The 22,956-nt window shown below is 52.3% G+C and overlaps 1 protein-coding gene across 1 annotated transcript in view; it reads right to left on the reverse strand.

Moving 5' to 3' along the window:
* The window catches only part of LOC140403809 (cytochrome b-c1 complex subunit 2, mitochondrial-like), a 168,019-nt gene that overhangs the window by 93,339 nt on the left and 51,724 nt on the right, over positions 1-22,956 (reverse strand). The window contains exons 5-6 of the mRNA XM_072491965.1: positions 9,565-9,621; positions 1,324-1,448 (exon numbers count right to left, since the gene is read on the reverse strand). Coding sequence (XP_072348066.1) covers positions 1,324-1,448; positions 9,565-9,621 — 182 coding nt within the window. The remainder of the gene's footprint in view (positions 1-1,323; positions 1,449-9,564; positions 9,622-22,956) is intronic.

Genomic DNA, 22,956 nt, shown 5'->3' on the forward strand with positions numbered 1-22,956 from the left:
AGCAGAGACCCGGAGTGGGAGGGGAGACCCGGAGTGGGAGGGGAGCAGAGACCCGGAGTGGGAGGGGAGGCCCGGAGTGGGAGGGGAGCAGTGACCCAGAGTGGGAGGGGAGACCCGGAGTGGGAGGGGAGCAAAGACCCGGAGTGGGGGGGGAGACCCGGAGTGGGAGGAGAAACCCAGAGTGGGAGGGGAGACCCGGAGTGGGGGGGGAGACCCGGAGTGGGAGGAGAAACCCGGAGTGGGAGGGGAGACCCGGAGTGGGGGGGGAGACCCGGAGTGGGAGGGGAGACCTGGAGTGGGAGGGGAGACCTGGAGTGGGAGGGGAGCAGAGACCCGGAGTGGGAGGGGAGACCCGGAGTGGGAGGGGAGACCCGGAGTGGGAGGGGGCAGAGACCCAGAGTGGGAGGGGAGACCCGGAGTGGGAGGGGAGACCCGGAGTGGGAGGGGAGACCCGGAGTGGGAGGGGAGACCCGGAGTGGGAGTGGAGACCCGGAGTGGGAGGGGAGACCCGGAGTGGGAGGGGAGACCCGGAGTGGGAGGAGAGCTGAGAACCGTAGTCACCACAAGCTGATCACAGCTGGAATCTGCTTGTGTGCGCAGTGACGTGACCAATCATTGGGGTGTGCTATCTGACCTGTCCTCATTTTATTTGGAGGAGTTACCGTCAAATTAGCTGCATTAAGGCAGTGTGTGGGGTTAGTGATTGCGAGAGTGTTTCCTGAGACCATTGGGATGGCGACTGTTCCCTCAGCCTCATGAGAATGAAGAGATGCTGAGTTGAGCTCAGACAGTGAACCTGATGGGGTGGCGCAGTGGTTAGCACTGCTGCTTCATGGCGCCGAGGACCCAGGTAAGATCCCGGCAACGGGTCACTGTCCATGTGGAGTTTCCACATCCTCCCCGTGTCTGAGTGGGTCTCACCCCCACAACCCAAAGATGTGCAGGTTCGGTGGATTGGCCTCGCTAAATTGCCTCTTCATTGTAAAAAAAAGGGTCGCCTCTCATTGTAAAAAAGAGTGAACTTGCGGCCGCTGTTCATGCTGAACCTTTCCGAGGTGAATGACTTTGGTGCTGGGGAATGGAGACAGACACCTGGCATCAGTAACGGGAGCCGGCAGGCCATGCGAGTGTGGTTAGATACAGAGAAAAGACGCAGTGAGCAACAGGCCTCATTCTCAATTTCAACGCCCTCCTGTGTGACACTGTGTTAATACGCCCACAACTCCCAATGTCTGAAGGTGAATGGTTGGTGTGTAAGCCACTTTCCCCTCCTGACCCTGTGACATTCTGACAGAAATCCCTTTCCCAAGCGCTCTGACTCACTGATCTGGGGCTGGCGGTACGCTATCTCTCTCTCCACTTGTAGGCGCTCGCTGGCGCTGTCCACCTCCCAGCGTCTGAACTCTGGTACCAACACTATGCTGCCAAGGTACCCCAGCAGGTCATCACTGAAAGGACAAAGCAGAAAGGCAATGTTAGTGCGAGGAGCAGAATGTCGTCAGCGGGTAGCGATCTTACTCCTGTCCCACTTCAGCCCACAATGGCCTGGAAAGTGCGTTGACCAAACTGGTTGATTATCGGCCTTTCCAGGCTACCCGAGTGGGAGAGTTTCCTGGTCAGCCACACGGCAGAGGGCCACAGCAAACCACCGCAGCACTTTGCCGTGGGTGATCATGGAGCAATCCGATGGGGGTCCACCTCCTCGGGCCTGGCACCTGGAGGAAGAGTTCTGGGAGGTTGTGACGTTTGGAAGTTTGACGAGCACAGGTTGGGGCAGGGCACCATTGTGTAGTCAGCGTTGTGGTGATTCCTCGGAGCCCAGCGTGTGAGTGCAGCGTTAAGCTGTACAGGGTTTCACCGGCAGTGCTGGGGGAGCCCGATGGAGTAGATATGCAACAATTAACGGGCATTAACTAGGGGAGGAAAACAATGCCCTGGATTCCAATACTGTTTGAAAGGAAGAACCAATATCTACATGGCGTCTTTTAGAACCTCAGCAACACATCCCAAAGCACTTTACAGCCAATGAGTGCTTAAGAAGTGTAGTCACTGTAACAATGTAGCAGCCAATTGGTGCACAGCAAGATCCCGTAAGGTGCATTGTGATAATTACCAGATGGTCTGTTTTTAGGAGTTGGTTGATAGTTAAACATTTGTTCATTGCTGGGGAGAATTATCTCGCTCTCGAAAATTCACTTCATAGGACAGCTGGGTTCTCAGTTACAAGACAGAACCACTGACAGTGCGGCACTCCCTCAGTACTGACCCTCTGACAGTGCAGCATTCCCTCAGTACTGACCCTCTGACAGTGCGGCACTCCCTCAGTACTGACCCTCTGACAGTGCAGCATTCCCTCAGCACTGACCCTCTGACAGTGCGGCACTCCCTCAGTACTGACCCTCTGACAGTGCAGCGCTCCCTCAGCACTGACCCTCTGACAGTGCGGCACTCCCTCAGTACTGACCCTCTGACAGTGCGGCACTCCCTCAGTACTGACCCTCTGACAGTGCAGCACTCCCTCAGTACTGATCCTCTGACAGTGCGGCACTCCCTCAGTACTGACCCTCTGACAGTGCAGCGCTCCCTCAGTACTGACCCTCTGACAGTGCAGCACTCCCTCAGTACTGACCCTCTGACAATGCAGCACTCCCTCACGACTGACCCTCTGACCGTGCAGCACTCCCTCAGTACTGACCCTTTGACAGTGCAGCACTCCCTCAGTACTGACCCTCTGACAGTGCAGCACTCCCTCAGTACTGACCCTCTGACAGTGCAGCACTCCCTCAGTACTGACCCTCTGACAGTGCAGCACTCCCTCAGTAGTGCGCTGCAGTGTCAGTCTAGTTAAGTAGTCAGGTCCTGAGACATTCAACCCTGACCATCTTGTTCCGAGTATTATAATAATAATAATCTTCATTGTCACAAGTAGGCTTACATTAATTAACACTGCAATGAAGTTACTGTGACAAGCCCCTCGTGGCCACACTCCGGCACCTGTTCGAGTACACTGAGGGAGAATTCAGAATGTCCAAATTACCGACAAAGCACGCATTTCGGGACAGCGAGTTCCACACATTCACCACCCTCTGCGAGAAATAGTTCCTCCTCATCTCAGTTCTAAATTTACCGCCTCTCAACCTAGATCTATGACCTCTTGTTCTAGATTGCCCCACAAGGGGCAACATTTGATCTACGTTTACTTTATCAATGCCTCTTAGTATTTCATATACCTCGATCAAACCCCCTCTCATGCTTCTAAACTCCAGCGAGTTTCAGCCCAAAGTGTTTAAATTATCCTCGTACGTCAACCCTTCCAACCCCGGAATCAATCTGGTGACCCTCCTCTGAACTGCCTCCAATGTCCCACATCCTTCCTCAAATAAGGAGACAAAAACTGGACACAATACTCCAGATGTGGTCTCACCCACACCCTGTACAATTACAACAACACTTCTCTACTTTTATTCTCCAATCCTTTGGCAATAAACGCTAACATTCCATTTACCTGTTTAATTACCGGCTGTACCTGCAAACCGACTTTCTGCGATTGATGAACAAGACACCCAGCTCCCTCTGCCCAGCTCCCTCTGCCCAGCTCCCTCAGCCCAGCTCCCTCTGCCCAGCTCCCTCTGTCCAGCTCCCTCTGCCCAGCTCCCTCTGCCCAGCTCCCTCAGCCCAGCTCCCTCTGCCCAGCTCCCTCTGCCCAGCTCCCTCTGCCCAGCTCACTCTGCCCAGCTCACTCTGCCCAGCTCCCTCCGCCCAGCTCCCTCGGCCCAGCTCCCTCTGCCTAGATCCCTCTGCCCAGCTCCCTCTGCCCAGCTCCCTCTGCCCAGCTCCCTCTGCCCAGCTCCCTCTGCCCAGCTCCCTCAGCCCAGCTCCCTCTGCCCAGCTCCCTCTGTCCAGCTCCCTCTGCCCAGCTCCCTCTGCCCAGCTCCCTCAGCCCAGCTCCCTCTGCCCAGCTCCCTCTGCCCAGCTCCCTCTGCCCAGCTCACTCTGCCCAGCTCACTCTGCCCAGCTCCCTCCGCCCAGCTCCCTCGGCCCAGCTCCCTCTGCCTAGATCCCTCTGCCCAGCTCCCTCTGCCCAGCTCCCTCTGCCCAGCTCCCTCTGCCCAGCTCACTCTGCCCAGCTCACTCTGCCCAGCTCACTCAGCCCAGCTCCCTCCGCCCAGCTCCCTCCGCCCAGCTCCCTCCGCCCAGCTCCCTCCGCCCAGCTCCCTCCGCCCAGCTCCCTCCGCCCAGCTCCCTCCGCCCAGCTCACTCCGCCCAGCTCCCTCCGCCCAGCTCCCTCCGCCCAGCCCCCTCCGCCCAGCCCCCTCCGCCCAGCCCCCTCCGCCCAGCCCCCTCCGCCCAGCTCCCTCCGCCCAGCTCCCTCCGCCCAGCTCCCTCCGCCCAGCTCCCTCCGCCCAGCTCCCTCCGCCCAGCTCCCTCCGCCCAGCTCCCTCCGCCCAGCTCCCTCGGCCCAGCTCCCTCGGCCCAGCTCCCTCGGCCCAGCTCCCTCGGCCCAGCTCCCTCGGCCCAGCTCCCTCTGCCCAGCTCCCTCTGCCCAGCTCCCTCTGCCCAGCTCACTCTGCCCAGATCCCTCTGCCCAGCATTTTGAATCCGCTTCCTATTTGGATAATAATTCGCCTGACTATTGGATAACCTCCCACTGATCCACATCAAACTCCATCTGCCAGATTTTGGCCCAATCTCCTAAACTATCTATGGCCATCTGTAAAATCTACATCACCTCTTCGCTGCCTGCTTTCCCACCTATTTTAGTATCATCTGAAATGTTGCTGTGTTACTCTCTGTCCCTGCTTGCAGATCATTGATCTCGATTATAAACAGGAGGTCTGAGGCCTGACCCCTGCGGCACTCCGCTAGTTACCGTTCACCAGCCAGAGAAGGACCCATTTATCCCCACCCACTGTTAGGAATGGGTTCACTGACCTTCCAATTAAATGCTAATTTAATGTCAATTATCCAACAGAAGTCACAGATATATAAAGGTGTTACAGGCGGCACTGCTTGCTGGTGGAGGTTTGTGTGTGAAGTTGGATCAAAGAAATAAAGGTGTTTTATGGAGAAGCAGAAGTCTTGTCTCCTTTACTCTGCAGCAACCCGGTCTGTCGGTCAGCCAATCCTCAATCCAACCTCGGACCCTACCCCCAATCCCCTGCGATCGCACTTTCTGGATCAGTCTTTTATGTGGCACCTTGTCAAATGCCTTCTGAAAGTCTGGATATACCACATCCACAGGTTTCCCATTATCCACCTTGCTGGTTACGTTCCCAAAGAACTCAAGCAAGTTTGTCAAGCAAGACTTACCCTTCATAAAACCAGAACTCTGCTGCCCCTGTCCTGACTCAAAGTCCTGTTGTGCCGCCCCCTCCCCCATTCTCGCTGACCTCTGCCGGCCCCGTTAAACAGTGCTTTGGGTTTTAAAATGTTCATCCTTGTTATCAGACCCCTTGGTGGCTTCGCCTCCACCTCCCTCTCTCTGTAACTCCTACAGCCCAACAACCCTCCCCGACATCTATGTTCCTCTAATTCTGCTGTCTTATGCCCCCTGAATGCCAGTGAGCTTAACTCCAGTAAGCCAGTGAGCTTAACTTCGGTAGTAGGGAAGATGCTGGAATCTGTCATCAAGGAAGAAATAGCGAGGCATCTGGATGGAAATTGTCCCATTGGGCAGACGCAGCATGGGTTCATAAAGGGCAGGTCGTGCCTAACTAATTTAGTGGAATTTTTGAGGACATTACCAGTGCGGTAGATAACGGGGAGCCAATGGATGTGGTATATCTGGATTTCCAGAAAGCCTTTGACAAGGTGCCACACAAAAGGTTGTTGCATAAGATAAAGATGCATGGCATTAAGTAGTAGCATGGATCGAGGATTGGTTAATTAATAGAAAGCAAAGAGTGGGGATTAATGGGTGTTTCTCTGGTTGGCAATCAGTAGCTAGTGGTGTCCCTCAGGGATCAGCATTGGGCCCACAATTGATCACAATTTACATAGATGATTTGGAGTTGGGGACCATGGGCAATGTGTCCAAGTTTGCAGACGACACTAAGATAAGTGGTAAAGCAAAAAGTGCAGAGGATACTGGAAGTCTGCAGAGGGATTTGGATAGGCTAAGTGAATGGGCTAGGGTCTGGCAGATGGAATACAATGTTGACAAATGTGAGGTTATCCATTTTGGTAGGAATAACAGCAAAAGGGATTATTATTTAAATGATAAAATATTAAAACATGCTGCTGTGCAGAGAGACCTGGGTGTGCTAGTGCATGAGTCGCAGAAAGTTGGTTTTCAGGTGCAACAGGTGATTAAGAAGGCAAATGGAATTTTGTCCTTCATTGCTAGAGGGATGGAGTTTAAGACTAGGGAGGTTATGCTGCAATTGTATAAGATGTTAGTGAGGCCACACCTGGAGTATTGTGTTCAGTTTTGGTCTCCTTACTTGAGAAAGGACGTACTGGCACTGGAGGGTGTGCAGAGGAGATTCACTAGGTTAATCCCAGAGCTGAAGGGGTTGGATTACTAGGAGAGGTTGAGTAGACTGGGACTGTACTCGTTGGAATTTAGAAGGATGAGGGGGGATCTTATAGAAACATATAAGATTATGAAGGGAATAGATAGGATAGATGCGGGCAGGTTGTTTCCACTGGCGGGTGAAAGCAGAACTAGGGGGCATAGCCTCAAAATAAGGGGAAGTAGATTTAGGACTGAGTTTAGGAGGAACTTCTTCACCCAAAGGGTTGTGAATCTATGGAATTCCTTGCCCAGTGAAGCAGTAGAGGCTCCTTCATTAAATGTTTTTAAGATAACGATGGATAGTTTTTTTGAAGAATAAAGGGATTAAGGGTTATGGTGTTCGGGCCGGAAAGTGGAGCTGAGTCCACAAAAGATCAGCCATGATCTCATTGAATGGCGGAGCAGGCTCGAGGGGCCAGATGGCCGACTCCTGCTCCTCGTTCTTATGTTCTTATGTTCTAATTCAATTGCTCCAGCATTGGAGGCTGTGCCTACAGCTGCCCGAGCCCTGAGCTTTACAAACCTCTCTGTTAATCTCCCCGATTCTCTCCCTCTCTCTCCTCCTGTAAGATACTGCCTTTAAGATGAAATCTTCTGTTTCCTAGTGTTCCTGCCAAGTAGCTTGGAAAGTTTTACTAGATTAAAGGGATTATTGTGAGCAGTTCACTGACTGACTGCGTGTTCTGCCTCAGAGACCTGGGGCGGGATTCTCTGCAATCGGCGCGATGTCCGCCGACCGGCGCCAAAAACGGCGTGAATCAGTCCGGCATCGCGCCGCCCCAAAGGTGCGGAAGTCTCCGCATCTTGAGGGGCCGAGCCCTCACCTTGAGGGGCTAGGCCAGCGCCGGACTGATTTCCGCCCCGCCAGCTGGCGTGGAAATTACTTTGCTGTGGTGGCACTCTTTTCCTTCCGCCTTCGCCATGGTCTCCACTATGGCGGAGGCGGAAGAGACCCCCTCCCCGCGCATGCGCAGTGGAGGGAGTCTCTTCCGCCCCCGCCATAGTGGAGACCATGGCGAAGGCGGAAGGAAAAGAGTGCCCCCATGGCACAGGCCCACCCGTGGATCGGTGGGCCCCGATCGCGGGCCAGGCCACCGTGGGGGCACCCGCCGGGGCCAGATCACCCCGCACCCCCCCAGGACCCCGGAGCCCGCCCGCGCCGCCTGGTCCCGCCGGTAAGGGAGGTGGTTTGATTCTCACCGGCGGGACAGGCATTCCAGCAGCGGGACTTTGGCCCATCGCGGGCCGGAGAATCACAGGGGGGGCCCGCCAACCGGCGCGGCGCGATTCCCAGCCCGGCGAATATCCGGTGCCGGAGAATTCGGCAACCAGCGGGGGCGGGATTCACGCCAGCCCCCGCCGATTCTGCATCCCGGCGGGGGGTCGGAGAATCCCACTCCAGGATCATTCCTGCAGCATTTTTGGTCTAAACTGAAATCCCGCCATGCTGGGATGGGGGGAGTGGGATGGGGGGAGTGGGATGGGGGGAGTGGGATGGGGGGGAGTCAGATGGGGGGAGTGGGTTGGGGTTTGGGATGGGGGGAGTGGGATGGGGGGAGTCGGGTGGCGGGGAGTCAGATGGGGGGAGTGGGTTGGGGTTTGGGATGGGGGGAGTGGGATGGGGGGAGTGGGATGGGGAAATGGGATGGGGGAGTGGGATGGGGGGAGTGGGATGGGGGAGTGGGATGGGGGAGTGGGATGGGGGGAGTGGGATGGGGGAGTGGGATGGGGGGAGTGGGATGTGGGGGAGTGGGATGGGGGAGTGGGATGGGGGTGTGGAATGGGGGAGTGGGATGGGGGTGTGGAATGGGGGAGTGGGATGGGGGAGTGGGATGGGGGGAGTGGGATGGGGGGAGTGGGATGGGGAGTGGGATGGGGGAGTGGGATGGGGGAGTGGGATGGGGGGAGTGGGATGGGGGAGTGGGATGGGGGGAGTGGGATGGGGGAGTGGGATGGGGGGAGTGGGATGGGGGAGTGGGATGGCGGGAGTGGGATGGGGGAGTGGGATGGGGGGAGTGGGATGGGGGGAGTGGGATGGGGGAGTGGGATGGGGGAGTGGGATGGGGGGAGTGGGATGGGGGAGTGGGATGGGGGGAATGGGATGGGGGGAGTGGGATGGGGGGAGTGGGATGGGGGGAGTGGGATGGGGGGGAGTGGGATGGGGGACTGGGTTGGGGGGAGTGGGATGGGGAAGTGGGATGGCAGGAGTGGGATGGGGAAGTGGGATGGCAGGAGTGGGATGGGGAGTGGGATGGGGGGAGTGGGATGGGGGGAGTGGGATGTGGGGGAGTGGGATGGGGGGAGTGGGATGGGGGGAGTGGGATGGGGGGAGTGGGATGGGGGGAGTGGGATGGGGAAGTGGGATGGGGGAAGTGGGATGGGGGAGGGGGATTGGGAGGAATGGGATGGGGAGGAGTGGAATGGGGGGAGTGGGATGGGTGGGAGTGGGATGGGGAGGGGGATTGGGAGGAATGGGATGGGGGGAGTGTGATGGGGAAGTGGGATGGGGGAAGTGGGATGGGGGAAGTGGGATGGGGAAGTGGGATGGGGGAAGTGGGAAGGGGGAAGTGGGAAGGGGGATGGGGGAGTGGGATTGGGGGGAGTGGGATGTGGGAGAGGGATGGGGGAGTGGGATGGGGGAAGTGGGATGGGGGAAGTGGGATGGGGGAGTGGGATTGGGGGGAGTGGGATGGGGGAGAGGGATGGGGGAGTGGGATGGGGAAGTGGGATGGGGGAAGTGGGATGGAGGAAGTGGGATGGGGGAGTGGGAGAGGGATGGGGGAGTGGGATGGAGGAAGTGGGATGGGGAGTGGGTTGGGGGGAATGGGATGGGGGAGTGGGATGGGGGGGAGTGCGATGGGGGAGTGGGATGGGGGAGTGGGATTGGGGGGAGTGGGTGGGGAGAGTGGGATGGGGGGGGGAGTGGGATGGGGGAGTGGGAAAGGGGGGTGTTGGGGGGAGTGGAGGATGTCGCTGTTGGTTGTAATGCAACTTGCTCTCTGCAATATTTCTGGACAATGATTTTGTGGCTCGGAATCCTGACTCACATGTAGTCCCGCATGCATTCCCCGCTGTACAGCATCGTGTCCCTTGTAGAGGTCACGCTGAAAAGAAACAGAAATAGAAATTCTCGTTGTGCCAACATTTACCAATCCAATCATTCCCAGTGATCTGCGCCTTTGTAACTCTAGGATTTTTATTGCTCCACAGGAACTGTTTATTTTATTTCTCCTCACTCCTGATCAAGAATCCCCAGGAATTCAGGGGGTTTGCCTTTTCCGAATTTGATGTGTTATTATTGGGCGGCGAACTCCGAGAAGGTGCGGGGCTGGGGTCGGGAGCCGGAGGCAATGTGGGGGAGGGTGGAGGCAGGCTCTTGTCGGGGGCTGGGGTCGCTGGCAATGTGGGGGAGGGTGGAGGCAGGCTCTTGTCGGGGGCTGGGGTCGCTGGCAATGTGGAGGAGGGTGGAGGCAGGCTCTTGTCGGGGGCTGGGGTCGCTGGCAATGTGGGGGAGGGTGGAGGCAGGCTCTTGTCGGGGGCTGGGGTCGCTGGCAATGTGGGGGAGGGTGGAGGCAGGCTCTTGTCGGGGGCTGGGGTCGCTGGCAATGTGGGGGAGGGTGGAGGCAGGCTCTTGTCGGGGGCTGGGGTCGCTGGCAATGTGGGGGAGGGTGGAGGCAGGCTCTTGTCGGGGGCTGGGGTCGCTGGCAATGTGGGGGAGGGTGGAGGCAGGCTCTTGTCGGGGGCTGGGGTCGCTGGCAATGGCACCGCTCCTGTTTGACGCAGGGAAATATTTGGCGGTCCGGTGGTTGTGGCCACGCTGAAGTTTCGGCAGCACTTTAAATTGGGGGAGGGGCCGAGGCTGATGCCGATCCGAGAGAATCATTTGAGTGAGCCGGCGAGACTGGATGGTCAGTTTCAGGGATGGGAGGAGCGGGGGGCTGATGGAAATTAAGGACTTATTTATGGAAGGGCGGTTTGCCAGTTCGAGGAATTGACAGAGATGTTTGGGATTCCGGCAGGGGGGGCCTTTAGGTAGATGCAGATGTGGGATTTTGCAAAGAATGTTTTCCCAACTTCAGTGACACCGCCCTCCTCATTGATGGAGGGGGTGATGTCGGTGGTGGGGCTGCGAGCGGGGGTCATCTCGCCGATTTATGGGAGAATTTGGAGGAGGATACGGAGTCGCTGGAAAGGATTAAGGCCAAGTGAAAATGAAATGAAATGAAAATCGCTTATTGTCACAAGTAGGCTTCAAATGAAGTTACTGTGAAAAGCCCCTAGTCACCACATTCCAGCGCCTGTTCGGGGAGGCTGGTACGGGAATTGAACCGTGCTGCTGGCCTGCCTTGGTCTGCTTTAAAACTAACTATTTAGCCCTGTGCTAAACCAGCCGCTGGGTGTGGGAGGAGGGGAAGAGGAGCTGGGGATGGTGCTGGAGGAGGGGTTGTGGTGTGAGGGGCTGCGGAGGGTGAATGACACAGCCTGGTGTGCGAGGCTGGGTTAATACAGTTAAGGATGGAGCACAGAGTGCCCCTGACGAAGTTGGGGATGAACCAGCTGTTTGAGGGGGTGGAGGACATTTGTGAACGGTGTGGGAGGGGCCCAGCCAATCAGGGTCCTGCCCGAAGTTGGAGTGGGGGTTGGGAGAGGGGGAGGGGATGGGGGAAGGTATTTCTTTGAGTTATTGGGGGGTGTTGGTTAGTGGAGTGGAGTGGGGGGGGGGTTCTGATATTTTTTATGTTTTGCATTGTTGTGTTTTATCTATAAAATGTTAAAAGGTTAAAAGCCAAATAACAATCGTGTAAAAGAGAATTTCCTGGAACCCCCAGCTCTCTGGTGACACAAATGGCCAAATCCTCTTGGACTGGGAGAGGTGGCATCCTCCTGATTCAGTGAGACGACCGTCAAACAAACACCGGTGTCCTTCTCGATGCCAGCGCGGCAAGAATTCAGGAAAAACTCCTGTAAAATAGAAACAAAGGATGCCGAGAAAGCTCAGCAGGTCTGGCAGCATCTGTGGAGAGAAACGGAGTTAATGTTTCAGGTGCAGATTGTGACAACTTTACCGGAACTGCCCCACAGGAGTGAAAAGAGCACAGACCAGGGGTCAAACCTCTGGAGGAATGGGGAGGATAATGGTCACAGGGATAGGCCGTTGATCAAAATGTTGGCAAGACTCTAACTTTGAGTTGTCTGAGTATTATTATTATTAGTGTCTGTAAGACCCTTCCTGGTGTTTCCCTTATTTCCCATTTCTTTTACTTTGTGGACATAATTTTGATCCATGAATGTTTAATGGACATAAACCTTTCATTCGAGCAGAGGAAGTGCAGAACTCCAAAGTTGCAGAATATTACACCGTCGCTATTGGAGATTTAGCTGCTGAACTGCAGAACTCTAACTTTCTGGAACCCGGGAGTCCGGAGGATTTGGTTTGATTGTTTGGCTGGTGACCAATGGATTGGCCCAGGAGCGTATTCTGCCCGGTGACAGGCGGTGATTGGGTCCTACCCGTGTGGGATGGTTTCAGAGAACCCAGGAAGGGACAGTCAGGTCCTGGATGCAGTCAGAAGCTGTGAACTGCTGTCTCGCTCTTTCTCCACAAATGCTGCCAACCTGCTATTTTCTGGACCTGCAGAGACGTCTTTGAGACTTGGATGAATCCACAGTGAAAACCATTACAGACTCAAAGCAGAAACCTCCAACTGAAGACCTAAACTGAAGCAGGGCAGCACGGTAGCATAGTGCTACACAATTGCTTCACAGCTCCAGGGTCCCAGGTTCGATTCCGGCTTGGGTCACTGTCTGTGCGGAGTCTACATATCCTCCCTGTGTGTGCGTGGGTTTCCTCCGGGTGCTCCGGTTTCCTCCCACAGTCCAAAGATGTGCGGGTTAGGTGGATTGGCCATGATAAATTGCCCGTAGTGTTCAAAATTGCCCTTAGTGTTGGGTGGGGTTACTGGGTTATGGGGATCGGGTGGAGGTGTTGACCTTGGGTAGGTGCTCTTTCCAAGAGCCGGTGCAGACTCGATGGGCCGAATGGCCTCCTTCTGCACTGTAAATTCTATGAAGCTGAGCTAGAAGGCGTCTGTCTGAAACAGAGACTTTTGTCCTTTTTATTTTTGTTTCCACTCTTTCCCCTGTGTGTGTCAGTGTGTGTGTGTGTCAGTGTGTGTGTGTGTGTGTCAGTGTGTGTGTGTGTGTCAGTTTGTGTGTGTGTGACAGTATGTGTGTCTGTGTGTGTGTCAGTGTGTGTGTGTGTGTGTCAGTGTGTGTGTGTGTGTGTGTGTGTGTCTGTGTGTGTGTGTGTGTGTGTCAGTGTGTGTGTGTGTCTGTGTGTGTGTGTGTCTGTGTGTGTGTGTGTCTGTGTGTGTGTGTGTCAGTGTGTGTGTGTCAGTGTCGGTGTCAGTGTGTGTGTGTGTCAGTGTGTGTGTGTCAGTGTGTGTGTGTGAGTCAGTGTGTGTGTGTGTGTCAGTGTGTGTGTGTGTCTGTGTGTGTGAGTCAGTGTGTGTGTGTGTGTCAGTGAGTGTGTGTCAGTGTGTGTGTGTTTGTGTCAGTTTGTGTGTGTGTGTGTCATAGAACATAGAACATAGAACGATACAGTGCAGTACAGGCCCTTCGGCCCACGATGTTGCACCGAAACAAAAGCCATCTAACCTACACTATGCCATTATCATCCATATGTTTATCCAATAAACTTTTAAATGCCCTCAATGTTGGCGAGTTCACTACTGTAGCAGGTAGGGCATTCCACGGCCTCACTACTCTTTGCGTAAAGAACCTACCTCTGACCTCTGTCCTATATCTATTACCCCTCAGTTTAAAGCTATGTCCCCTCGTGCCAGCCATTTCCATCCGCGGGAGAAGGCTCTCACTGTCCACCCTATCCAACCCCCTGATCATTTTGTATGCCTCTATTAAGTCTCCTCTTAACCTTCTTCTCTCCAACGAAAACAACCTCAAGTCCATCAGCCTTTCCTCATAAGATTTTCCCTCCATACCAGGCAACATCCTGGTAAATCTCCTCTGCACCCGCTCCAAAGCCTCCACGTCCTTCCTATAATGCGGTGACCAGCACTGTACGCAATACTCCAAATGCGGCCGTACCAGAGTTTTGTACAGCTGCAACATGACCTCCTGACTCCGGAACTCTATCCCTCTACCAATAAAGGCCAACACTCCATAGGCCTTCTTCACAACCCTATCAACCTGGGTGGCAACTTTCAGTGATCTATGTACATGGACACCTAGATCCCTCTGCTCATCCACACTTTCAAGAACTTTTCCATTAGCCAAATATTCCGCATTCCTGTTATTCCTTCCAAAGTGAATCACCTCACACTTCTCTACATTAAACTCCATTTGCCACCTCTCAGCCCAGCTCTGCAGCTTATCTATGTCCCTCTGTAACCTGCTACATCCTTCCACACTATCGACAACACCACCGACTTTAGTAACGTCTGCAAATTTACTCACCCACCCTTCTGCGCCTTCCTCTAGGTCATTGATAAAAATGACAAACAGCAACGGCCCCAGAACAGATCCTTGTGGTACTCCACTTGTAATTGAACTCCATTCTGAACATTTCCCATCAACCACCACCCTCTGTCTTCTTTCAGCTAGCCAATTTCTGATCCACATCTCGAAATCACCCTCAATCCCCAGCCTCCGTATTTTCTGCAATAGCCTACCGTGGGAAACCTTATCAAACGCTTTGCTGAAATCCATATACACCACATCAACTGCTCTACCCTCGTCTACCTGTTCAGTCACCTTCTCAAAGAACTCAATAAGGTTTGTGAGGCATGACCTGCCCTTCACAAAGCCATGCTGACTATCCCTGATCATATTATTCCTATCTAGATGATTATAAATCTTGTCTCTTATAATCCCCTCCAAGACTTTACCCACTACAGACGTGAGGCTCACCGGTCTATAGTTGCCGGGGTTGTCTCTGCTCCCCTTTTTGAACAAAGGGACCACATTTGCTATCCTCCAGTCCTCTGGCACTATTCCTGTAGCCAATGATGACATAAAAATCAAAGCCAAAGGTCCAGCAATCTCTTCCCTGGCCTCCCAGAGAATCCTAGGATAAATCCCATCAGGTCCCGGGGACCTATCTATTTTCAGCCTGTCCAGAATTGCCAACACCTCTTCCCTACGTACCTCAATGCCATCTATTCTATTAGCCTGGGGCTCAGCATTCAGCTCCGCACACAATTTCCCATCCCTGTCCTTGACTGGTCCTACTCTTTCCCTAGTCATTCGCTTATTCCTGACATACCTTGAGAAAGCTTTTGGGTTTTCCTTGATCCTACCTGCCCAATACTTCTCATGTCCCCTCCTTGCTCGTCTTAGCTCTCTCTTTAGATCCTTCCTCGCTACCTTGTAACTATCCGTCGCCCCAACTGAAACTTCACACCTCATCTTCACATAGGCCTCCTTCTTCCTCTTAACAAGAGATTCCACTTCTTTGGTAAACCACGGTTCCCTCGCTCGACGCCTTCCTCCCTGCCTGACCGGTACATACTTATCAAGAACACGCAGTAGCCGATCCTTGAACAAGCTTCACTTATCCAGTGTGCCCAACACTTGCAGCCTACCTCTCCACCTTATCCCCCCCCAAGTCACGTCTAATGGCATCATAATTGCCCTTCCCCCAGCTATAACTCTTGCCCTGCGGTGTATACTTATCCCTTTCCAGCATTAACGTAAACGTCACCGAATTGTGGTCACTGTCCCCAAAGTGCTCTCCTACCTCCAAATCCAACACCTGGCCTGGTTCATTACCCAAAACCAAATCCAACGTGGCCTCGCCTCTTGTTGGCCTGTCAACATATTGTGTCAGGAAACCCTCCTGCACACACTGTACAAAAAAACGACCCATCTAATGTACTCGAACTATATCTTTTCCAGCCAATATTTGGAAAGTTAAAGTCTCCCATAATAACTACCCTGTTACTTTCGCTCTTATCCAGGATCATCCTCGCCATCCTTTCCTCTACATCCCTAGAACTATTTGGAGGCCTATAGAAGACTCCCAACAGTGTGACCTCACCTTTCATGTTTCTAACCTCAGCCCATACTACCTCGGAAGATGAGTCCCCATCTAGCATCCTCACTGTGTGTGTAAGTGTGTGTGTGTGTCAGTGTGTGTGTGTGTGTCAGTGTGTGTATGTCAGTGTGTGTATGTCAATGTGTGTGTGTGTGTGTGTCAGTTTGTGTGTGTCAGTGTGTGTATGTGTGTGTCAGTGTGTGTGTGTCAGTGTGTGTGTGTCTGTGTGTGTGTGTCAGTGTCAGTCTGTGTGTGTGTGTCAGTGTGTGTGTGTGTCTGTGTGTGTTTGTGTGTGTCAGTGTGTGTTTGTGTCAGTGTGTGTGTGTGTGTGTGTGTCAGTGTGTGTGTCAGTCTGTGTGTGTTTTTGTGTGTGTGTGTCAGTGTGTGTGTGTCAGTGTGTGTGTGTCAAAGAACAAGAACAAAGAAATGTACAGCACAGGAACAGGCCCTTCGGCCCTCCAAGCCCGTGCCGAACATGCTGCCCGACTAAACTACAATCTTCTACACTTCCTGGGTCCGTATCCCTCTATTCCCATCCTATTCATATATTTGTCAAGATGCCCCTTAAATGTCCCTATCGTCCCTGCTTCCACCACCTCCTCCGGTAGTGAGTTCCAGGCACCCACTACCCTCTGCGTAAAAAACTTGCCTCGTACATCTACTCTAAACCTTGCCCCTCTCACCTTAAACCTATGCCCCCTAGTAATTGACCCCTCTACCCTGGGGAAAAGCCTCTGACTATCCACTCTGTCTATGCCCCTCATAATTTTGTATACCTCAATCAGGTCTCCCCTCAACCTCCTTCGTTCCAGTGAGAACAAACCGAGTTTATTCAATCGCTCCTCATAGCTAATGCCCTCCATATCAGGCAACATTCTGGTAAATTGTCAGTTTGTGTGTGTGTGTGTGTCAGTTTGTGTGTGTGCTTGTGTGTCAATGTGTGTGTGTCAGTTTGTGTGTGTGTGTCAGTGTGTGTGTGTGTCTGTGTGTGTGTGTCAGTGTGTGTGTGTGTGGCAGTGTCAGTGTGTGTGTTCGTGTGTGTGTGTCAGTGTGTGTGTGTGTGCATGTCAGTGTGTGTGTGTGTCAGTGTGTGTGTGTGTCAGTGTGTGTGTCAGTGTTTGTGTGTGTCAGTTTGTGTGTGTGTCAGTGTGTGTGTCAGTGTGTGTGTGTCAATGTGTGTGTGTGTGTGTCAGTGTGTGTGAGTGTTTGTGTGTGTGTGTCAGTGTGTGTGTTTGTGTGTGTGTGTGTCAGTGTTTGTGTGTGTGTTTGTATGTGTGTGTGTATGTGTATGTGTTTGTACCTGCAGGAGGTGCTGCCATCTCCAGCTCCTCCAAGACCGAGTTAGGGAACTGGAGCTGGAGTTGGAAGAACTTCGGATCATTCGGGAGGCAGAAGGGGTCATAGATAGCAGCTTCAGGGAATTAGTTACACCAGATTGGAGATAGATGGGTAACTGTAAGAGGGACAGGGAAGAAGCAGTCAGTGCAGGGATCCCCTGCGGTCGTTCCCCTGAGAAACAAGTATACCGCTTTGGATACTTGTGGGGGGGGGCGACTTACCAGGGGTAAGCCATGGGGTACGGGCCTCTGGCACGGAGTCTGTCCCTGTTGCTCAGAAGGGAAGGGGGGAGAGGAGCACAGCATTAGTAATTGGGGACTCGATAGTCAGGGGCACAGATAGGAGATTTTGTGGGAGCGTGAGAGACTCACGTTTGGTATGTTGCCTCCCAGGTGCAAGGGTACGTGATGTCTCGGATCGTGTTTTCCGGGTCCTTAAGGGGGAGGGGGAGCAGCATTAACGACATAGGTAGGAAAGGGGACAAGGATGTCAGGCATGCTTTCAGGGAGCTAGGATGGAAGCTCAGAACGAGAACAAACAGAGTTGTTATCTCTGGGTTGTTGCCCGTGCCACGTGATAATGAGATGAGGAATAGGGAGAGAGAGCAATTAAACACGTGGCTACAGGGATGGTGCAGGCGGGAGGGATTCAGATTTCTGGATAATTGGGGCTCTTTCTGGGGAAGGTGGGACTTCTACAGAGAGGATGGTCTACATCTGAACCTGAGGGGCACAAATATCCTGGGGGGGGATATTTGTTAGTGCTCTCTGGGGGGGGGGGGGGTTTAAACTAATGCAGCAGGGGCATGGGAACCTGGATTGTAGTTTTAGGGTACGGGAGAATGAGAGTATAGAGGTCAGGAGCAAAGATTTGACGTCGCAGGAGGGGGCCAGTGTGCAGGTAAGTGGTTTGAAGTGTGTCTACTTCAATGCCAGGAGTATACGAAACAAGGTAGGGGAACTGGCAGCATGGGTTGGTACCTGGGACTTCGATGTTGTGGCCATTTCGGAGACATGGATAGAGCAGGGACAGGAATGGATGTTGCAGGTTCCGGGGTTCAGGTGTTTCAGTAAGCTCAGAGAAGGAGGCAAAAGAGGGGGAGGTGTGGCGCTGCTAGTCAAGAGCAGTATTACGGTGACGGAGAGGATGCTAGATGGGGACTCATCTTCCGAGGTAGTATGGGCTGAGGTTAGAAACAGGAAAGGAGAGGTCACACTGTTGGGAGTTTTCTATAGGCCTCCAAATAGTTCTAGGGATGTAGAGGAAAGGATGGCGAGGATGATCCTGGATAAGAGCGAAAGTAACAGGGTAGTTATTATGGGAGACTTTAACTTTCTAAATATTGACTGGAAAAGATATAGTTCGAGTACATTAGATGGGTCGTTTTTTGTACAGTGTGTGCAGGAGGGTTTCCTGACACAATATGTTGACAAGCCAACAAGAGGCGAGGCCACATTGGATTTGGTTTTGGGTAATGAACCAGGCCAGGTGTTGGATTTGGAGGTAGGAGAGCACTTTGGGGACAGTGACCACAATTCGGTGACGTTTACGCTAGTGATGGAAAGGGATAAGTATACACCGCAGGGCAAGAGTTATAGCTGGGGGAAGGGCAATTATGATACCATTAGACGTGACTTAGGGGGGATAGGTTGGAGAAGTAGACTGCAAGTGTTGGGCACACTGGATAAGTGGAGCTTGTTCAAGGATCAGCTACTGCGTGTTCTTGATAAGTACGTACCGGTCAGGCAGGGAGGAAGGCGTAGAGCGAGGGAACCGTGGTTTACCAAAGAAGTGGAATCTCTTGTTAAGAGGGAGAAGGAGGCCTATGTGAAGATGAGGTGTGAAGTTTCAGTTGGGGCGATAGATAGTTACAAGGTAGCGAGGAAGGATCAAAAGAGAGAGCTAAGACGAGCAAGGAGGGGACATGAGAAGTATTTGGCAGGTAGGATCAAGGAAAACCCAAAAGCTTTCTATAGGTATGTCAGGAATAAGCGAATGACTGGGGTAAGAATAGGACCAGTCAAGGACAGGGATGGGAAGTTGTGTGCGGAGTCTGAAGAGATAGGCGAGATACTAAATGAATATTTTTCGTCAGTATTCACTCAGGAAAAAGAGAATGTTGTGGAGGAGAATGCTGAGACCCAGGCTATTAGAATAGATGGCATTGAGGTACGTAGGGAAGAGGTGTTGGCAATTCTGGACAGGCTGAAAATAGATAAGTCCCCGGGGCCTGATGGGATTTATCCTAGGATTCTCTGGGAGGCCAGGGAAGAGATTGCTGGACCTTTGGCTTTGATTTTTATGTCATCATTGGCTACAGGAATAGTGCCAGAGGACTGGAGGATAGCAAATGTGGTCCCTTTGTTCAAAAAGGGGAGCAGAGACAACCCCGGCAACTATAGGCCGGTGAGCCTCACGTCTGTAGTGGGTAAAGTCTTGGAGGGGGTTATAAGAGACAAGATTTATAATCATCTAGATAGGAATAATATGATCAGGGATAGTCAGCATGGCTTTGTAAAGGGTAGGTCATGCCTCACAAACCTGATCGAGTTCTTTGAGAAGGTGACTGAACAGGTAGACGAGGGTAGAGCAGTTGATGTGGTGTATATGGATTTCAGCAAAGCGTTTGATAAAGTTCCCCACGGTAGGCTATTGCAGAAAATACGGAGGCTGGGGATTGAGGGTGATTTAGAGATGTGGATCAGAAATTGGCTAGCTGGAAGAAGACAGAGGGTGGTGGTTGATGGGAAATGTTCAGAATGGAGTTCAGTTAGTTACAAGTGGAGTACCACAAGGATCTGTTCTGGGGCCGTTGCGGTTTGTCATTTTTATCAATGACCTAGAGGAAGGTGCAGAAGGGTGGGTGAGTAAATTTGCAGACGGCACTAAAGTCGGTGGTGTTGTCGACAGTGAGGAAGGATGTAGCAGGTTACAGAGGGACATAGATAAGCTGCAGAGCTGGGCTGAGAGGTGGCAAATGGAGTTTAATGTAGAGAAGTGTGAGGTGATTCACTTTGGAAGGAATAACAGGAATGCGGAATATTTGGCTTCTGGTAACGTTCTTGGAAGTGTGGATGAGCAGAGGGATCTAGGAGTCCATGTACATAGATCCCTGAAAGTTGCCACCCAGATTGATAGGGTTGTGAAGAAGGCCTATGGAGTGTTGGCCTTTATTGGTAGAGGGATTGATTTCCGGAGTCAGGAGGTCATGTTGCAGCTGTACAAAACTCTGGTACGCCCCATTTGGAGTATTGCGTACAGTTCTGGTCACCGCATTATAGGAAGGACGTGGAGGCTTTGGAGCGGGTGCAGAGGAGATTTACCAGGATGTTGCCTGGTATGGAGGGAAAATCTTATGAGGAAAGGCTGATGGACTTGAGGTTGTTTTCGTTGGAGAGAAGAAGGTTAAGAGGAGACTTAATAGAGGCATACAAAATGATCAGGGGGTTAGATAGGGTGGACAGTGAGAGCCTTCTCCCGCGGATGGAAATGGCTGGCACGAGGGGACATAGATTTAAACTGAGGGGTAATAGATATAGGACAGAGGTCAGAGGTAGGTTCTTTACGCAAAGAGTGGTGAGGCCGTGGAATGCCCTACCTGCAACAGTAGTGAACTCGCCAACATTGAGGGCATTTAAAAGTTTATTGGATAAGCATATGGATGATAATGGCATAGTGTAGGTTAGATGGCTTTTGTTTCGGTGCAACATCGTGGGCCGAAGGGCCTGTACTGCGCTGTATCGTTCTATGTTCTATGGGAACCAGATCTATGGACCAGAGGATAGGATAGCTGTTGAACAGGCAGAAATAGTATGCAGCAAGTCTGTGAGGAAGGATAGACAGTTGATAGGGCAAAGTTGCTCTCAGTGGAATGGGTTAAAGTGTGTCTGTTTCAATGCAAGGAATGTCAGGAATAAGGGACATGAACTTAGAGCATGGACCAGTATTTGGAACTACAATTTTGTGGCCATTACGGAGATTTCGATTTCACAGGGGCAGGAATGGTTGTTAGATGTTCCGGGGTTTAGATGTTTTCAGAAGAATAGGGAGGGAGGTAAAAGAGGAGGGGGAGTGGCACTGTTAATTAGGGAGTGCATCACAGCTGCAGCAAAGGAGGTAGTTGAGGAGGGTTTGTCTACCGAGTCAGTATGGGTGGAAGTCAGAAACAAGAAAGGAGCAGTCACTTTATTGGGCGTTTTCTAGAGACCCCCAATAGCAGCAGAGAGATAGAGGAACAGATTGGGTGGCAGATCTTGGAAAAGTGCAGAAGTAACAGAGTTGTTGTCATGGGTGACTTCAACTTCCCTAATATTGACTGGAACCTCCTTAGTGCAAATGGATTGGATGGAGCAGATTTTGTCAGGTGTGTACAGGAAGGATTCCTGTAATATGTAGATAGTCCGATTAGGGAGGGAGACCATATTGGACTCGGTGCTCGGCAACGAACCAGGCCAGGTGTCAGGTGTCTCGGTGGGAGAGCATTTCGGTGACAGTGACCACAACTCCTGGACTTTTACCATAGTCATGGAGAGGGATAGGAACACACAGTATGGGAAGGTATTTAATTGGGGGAGGGGATATTATACTGCTATTAGACAGTAACTGAGGAGCAGAAAGTGGGAACAATTGTTCTTGGGGAAATGCACAACAGTAATGTGGGGGTTGTTTAAGGAGCACTTGCTGCGAGTGCTGGATAGTTTTATTCCACTGAGACGAGGAAGGAATGGTAAGGTGAAGGAGCCTTGGATTTAAACTAGTTCAGCAGGGGCTTGGGAACCTGAATTGTAGCTCCAGTATACAGGAGGTTGAGAGTAGTGAGGTCATGAGTCAGGTTCCAAAGTTGCAGGAGTGTACCGGCAGGCAGGAAGGTGGTTTAAAGTGTGTCTTCTTCAATGTCAGGAGCATCCGGAATAAGGTGGGTGAACTTGCAGCATGGGTTGGTACCTGGGACTTCGATGTTGTGGCCATTTCGGAGACATGGATAGAGCAGGGACATGAATGGTTGTTGCAGGTGCCGGGGTTTAGATATTTCAGTAAGCTCAGGGAAGGTGGTAAAAGAAATGAAATGAAATGAAAATGAAATGAAAATCGCTTATTGTCACAAGTCGGCTTCAAATGAAGTTACTGTGAAAAGCCCCTAGTCGCCACATTCCGGCGCCTGTTCGGGGAGGCTGGTACGGGAGGGGGAGGGGTGGCATTGTTAGTCAAGGACAGTATTACGGTGGCAGAAAGGACATTTGATGAGGACTCGTCTACTGAGGTAATATGGGCTGAGGTTAGAAACAGGAAAGGGGAGGTCACCCTGTTAGGGATTTTAGAACATAGAACATAGAACATACAGCGCAGTACAGGCCCTTCGACCCACGATGTTGCACCGAAACAAAAGCCATCTAACCTACACTATACCATTATCATCCATATGTTTATCCAATAAACTTTTAAATGCCCTCAATGTTGGCGAGTTCACTACTGTAGCAGGTAGGGCATTCCACGGCCTCACTACTCTTTGCGTAAAGAACCTAACCCTGACCTCTGTCCTATATCTATTACCCCTCAGTTTAAGGCTATGTCCCCTCGTGCTAGCCATTTCCATCCGCGGGAGAAGGCTCTCACTGTCCACCCTATCTAACCCTCTGATCATTTTGTAAATTCATTGTAAATGATCATTTCGGAGGCCTATTTTCTATAGGCCTCCGAAAAGTTCCAGAGATGTAGAGGAAATGATTGCAAAGATGATTCTGGATAGGAGCGAAAGCAACAGGGTAGTTGTTAGGGGGACTTGAACTTTCCAAATATTGACTGGAAACGCTATAGTTCGAGTACTTTAGATGGGTCCGTTTTTGTCCAATGGGTGCAGGAGGGTTTCCTGACACAGTATGCAGATAGGCCAACGAGAGGCGAGGCCGTATTGGATTTGGTACTGGGTAATGAACCAGGACAGGTGTTCGATTTGGAGGTAGGTGAGCACTTTGGTGATAGTGACCACAATTCGATTACGTTTACTTTAGTGATGGAAAGGGATAGGTATATACCGCAGGGCAAGAGT

This window comes from Scyliorhinus torazame, chromosome 29, assembly GCF_047496885.1.
Source record: "Scyliorhinus torazame isolate Kashiwa2021f chromosome 29, sScyTor2.1, whole genome shotgun sequence".
NCBI classification, from domain to species: Eukaryota; Metazoa; Chordata; class Chondrichthyes; order Carcharhiniformes; family Scyliorhinidae; genus Scyliorhinus; species Scyliorhinus torazame.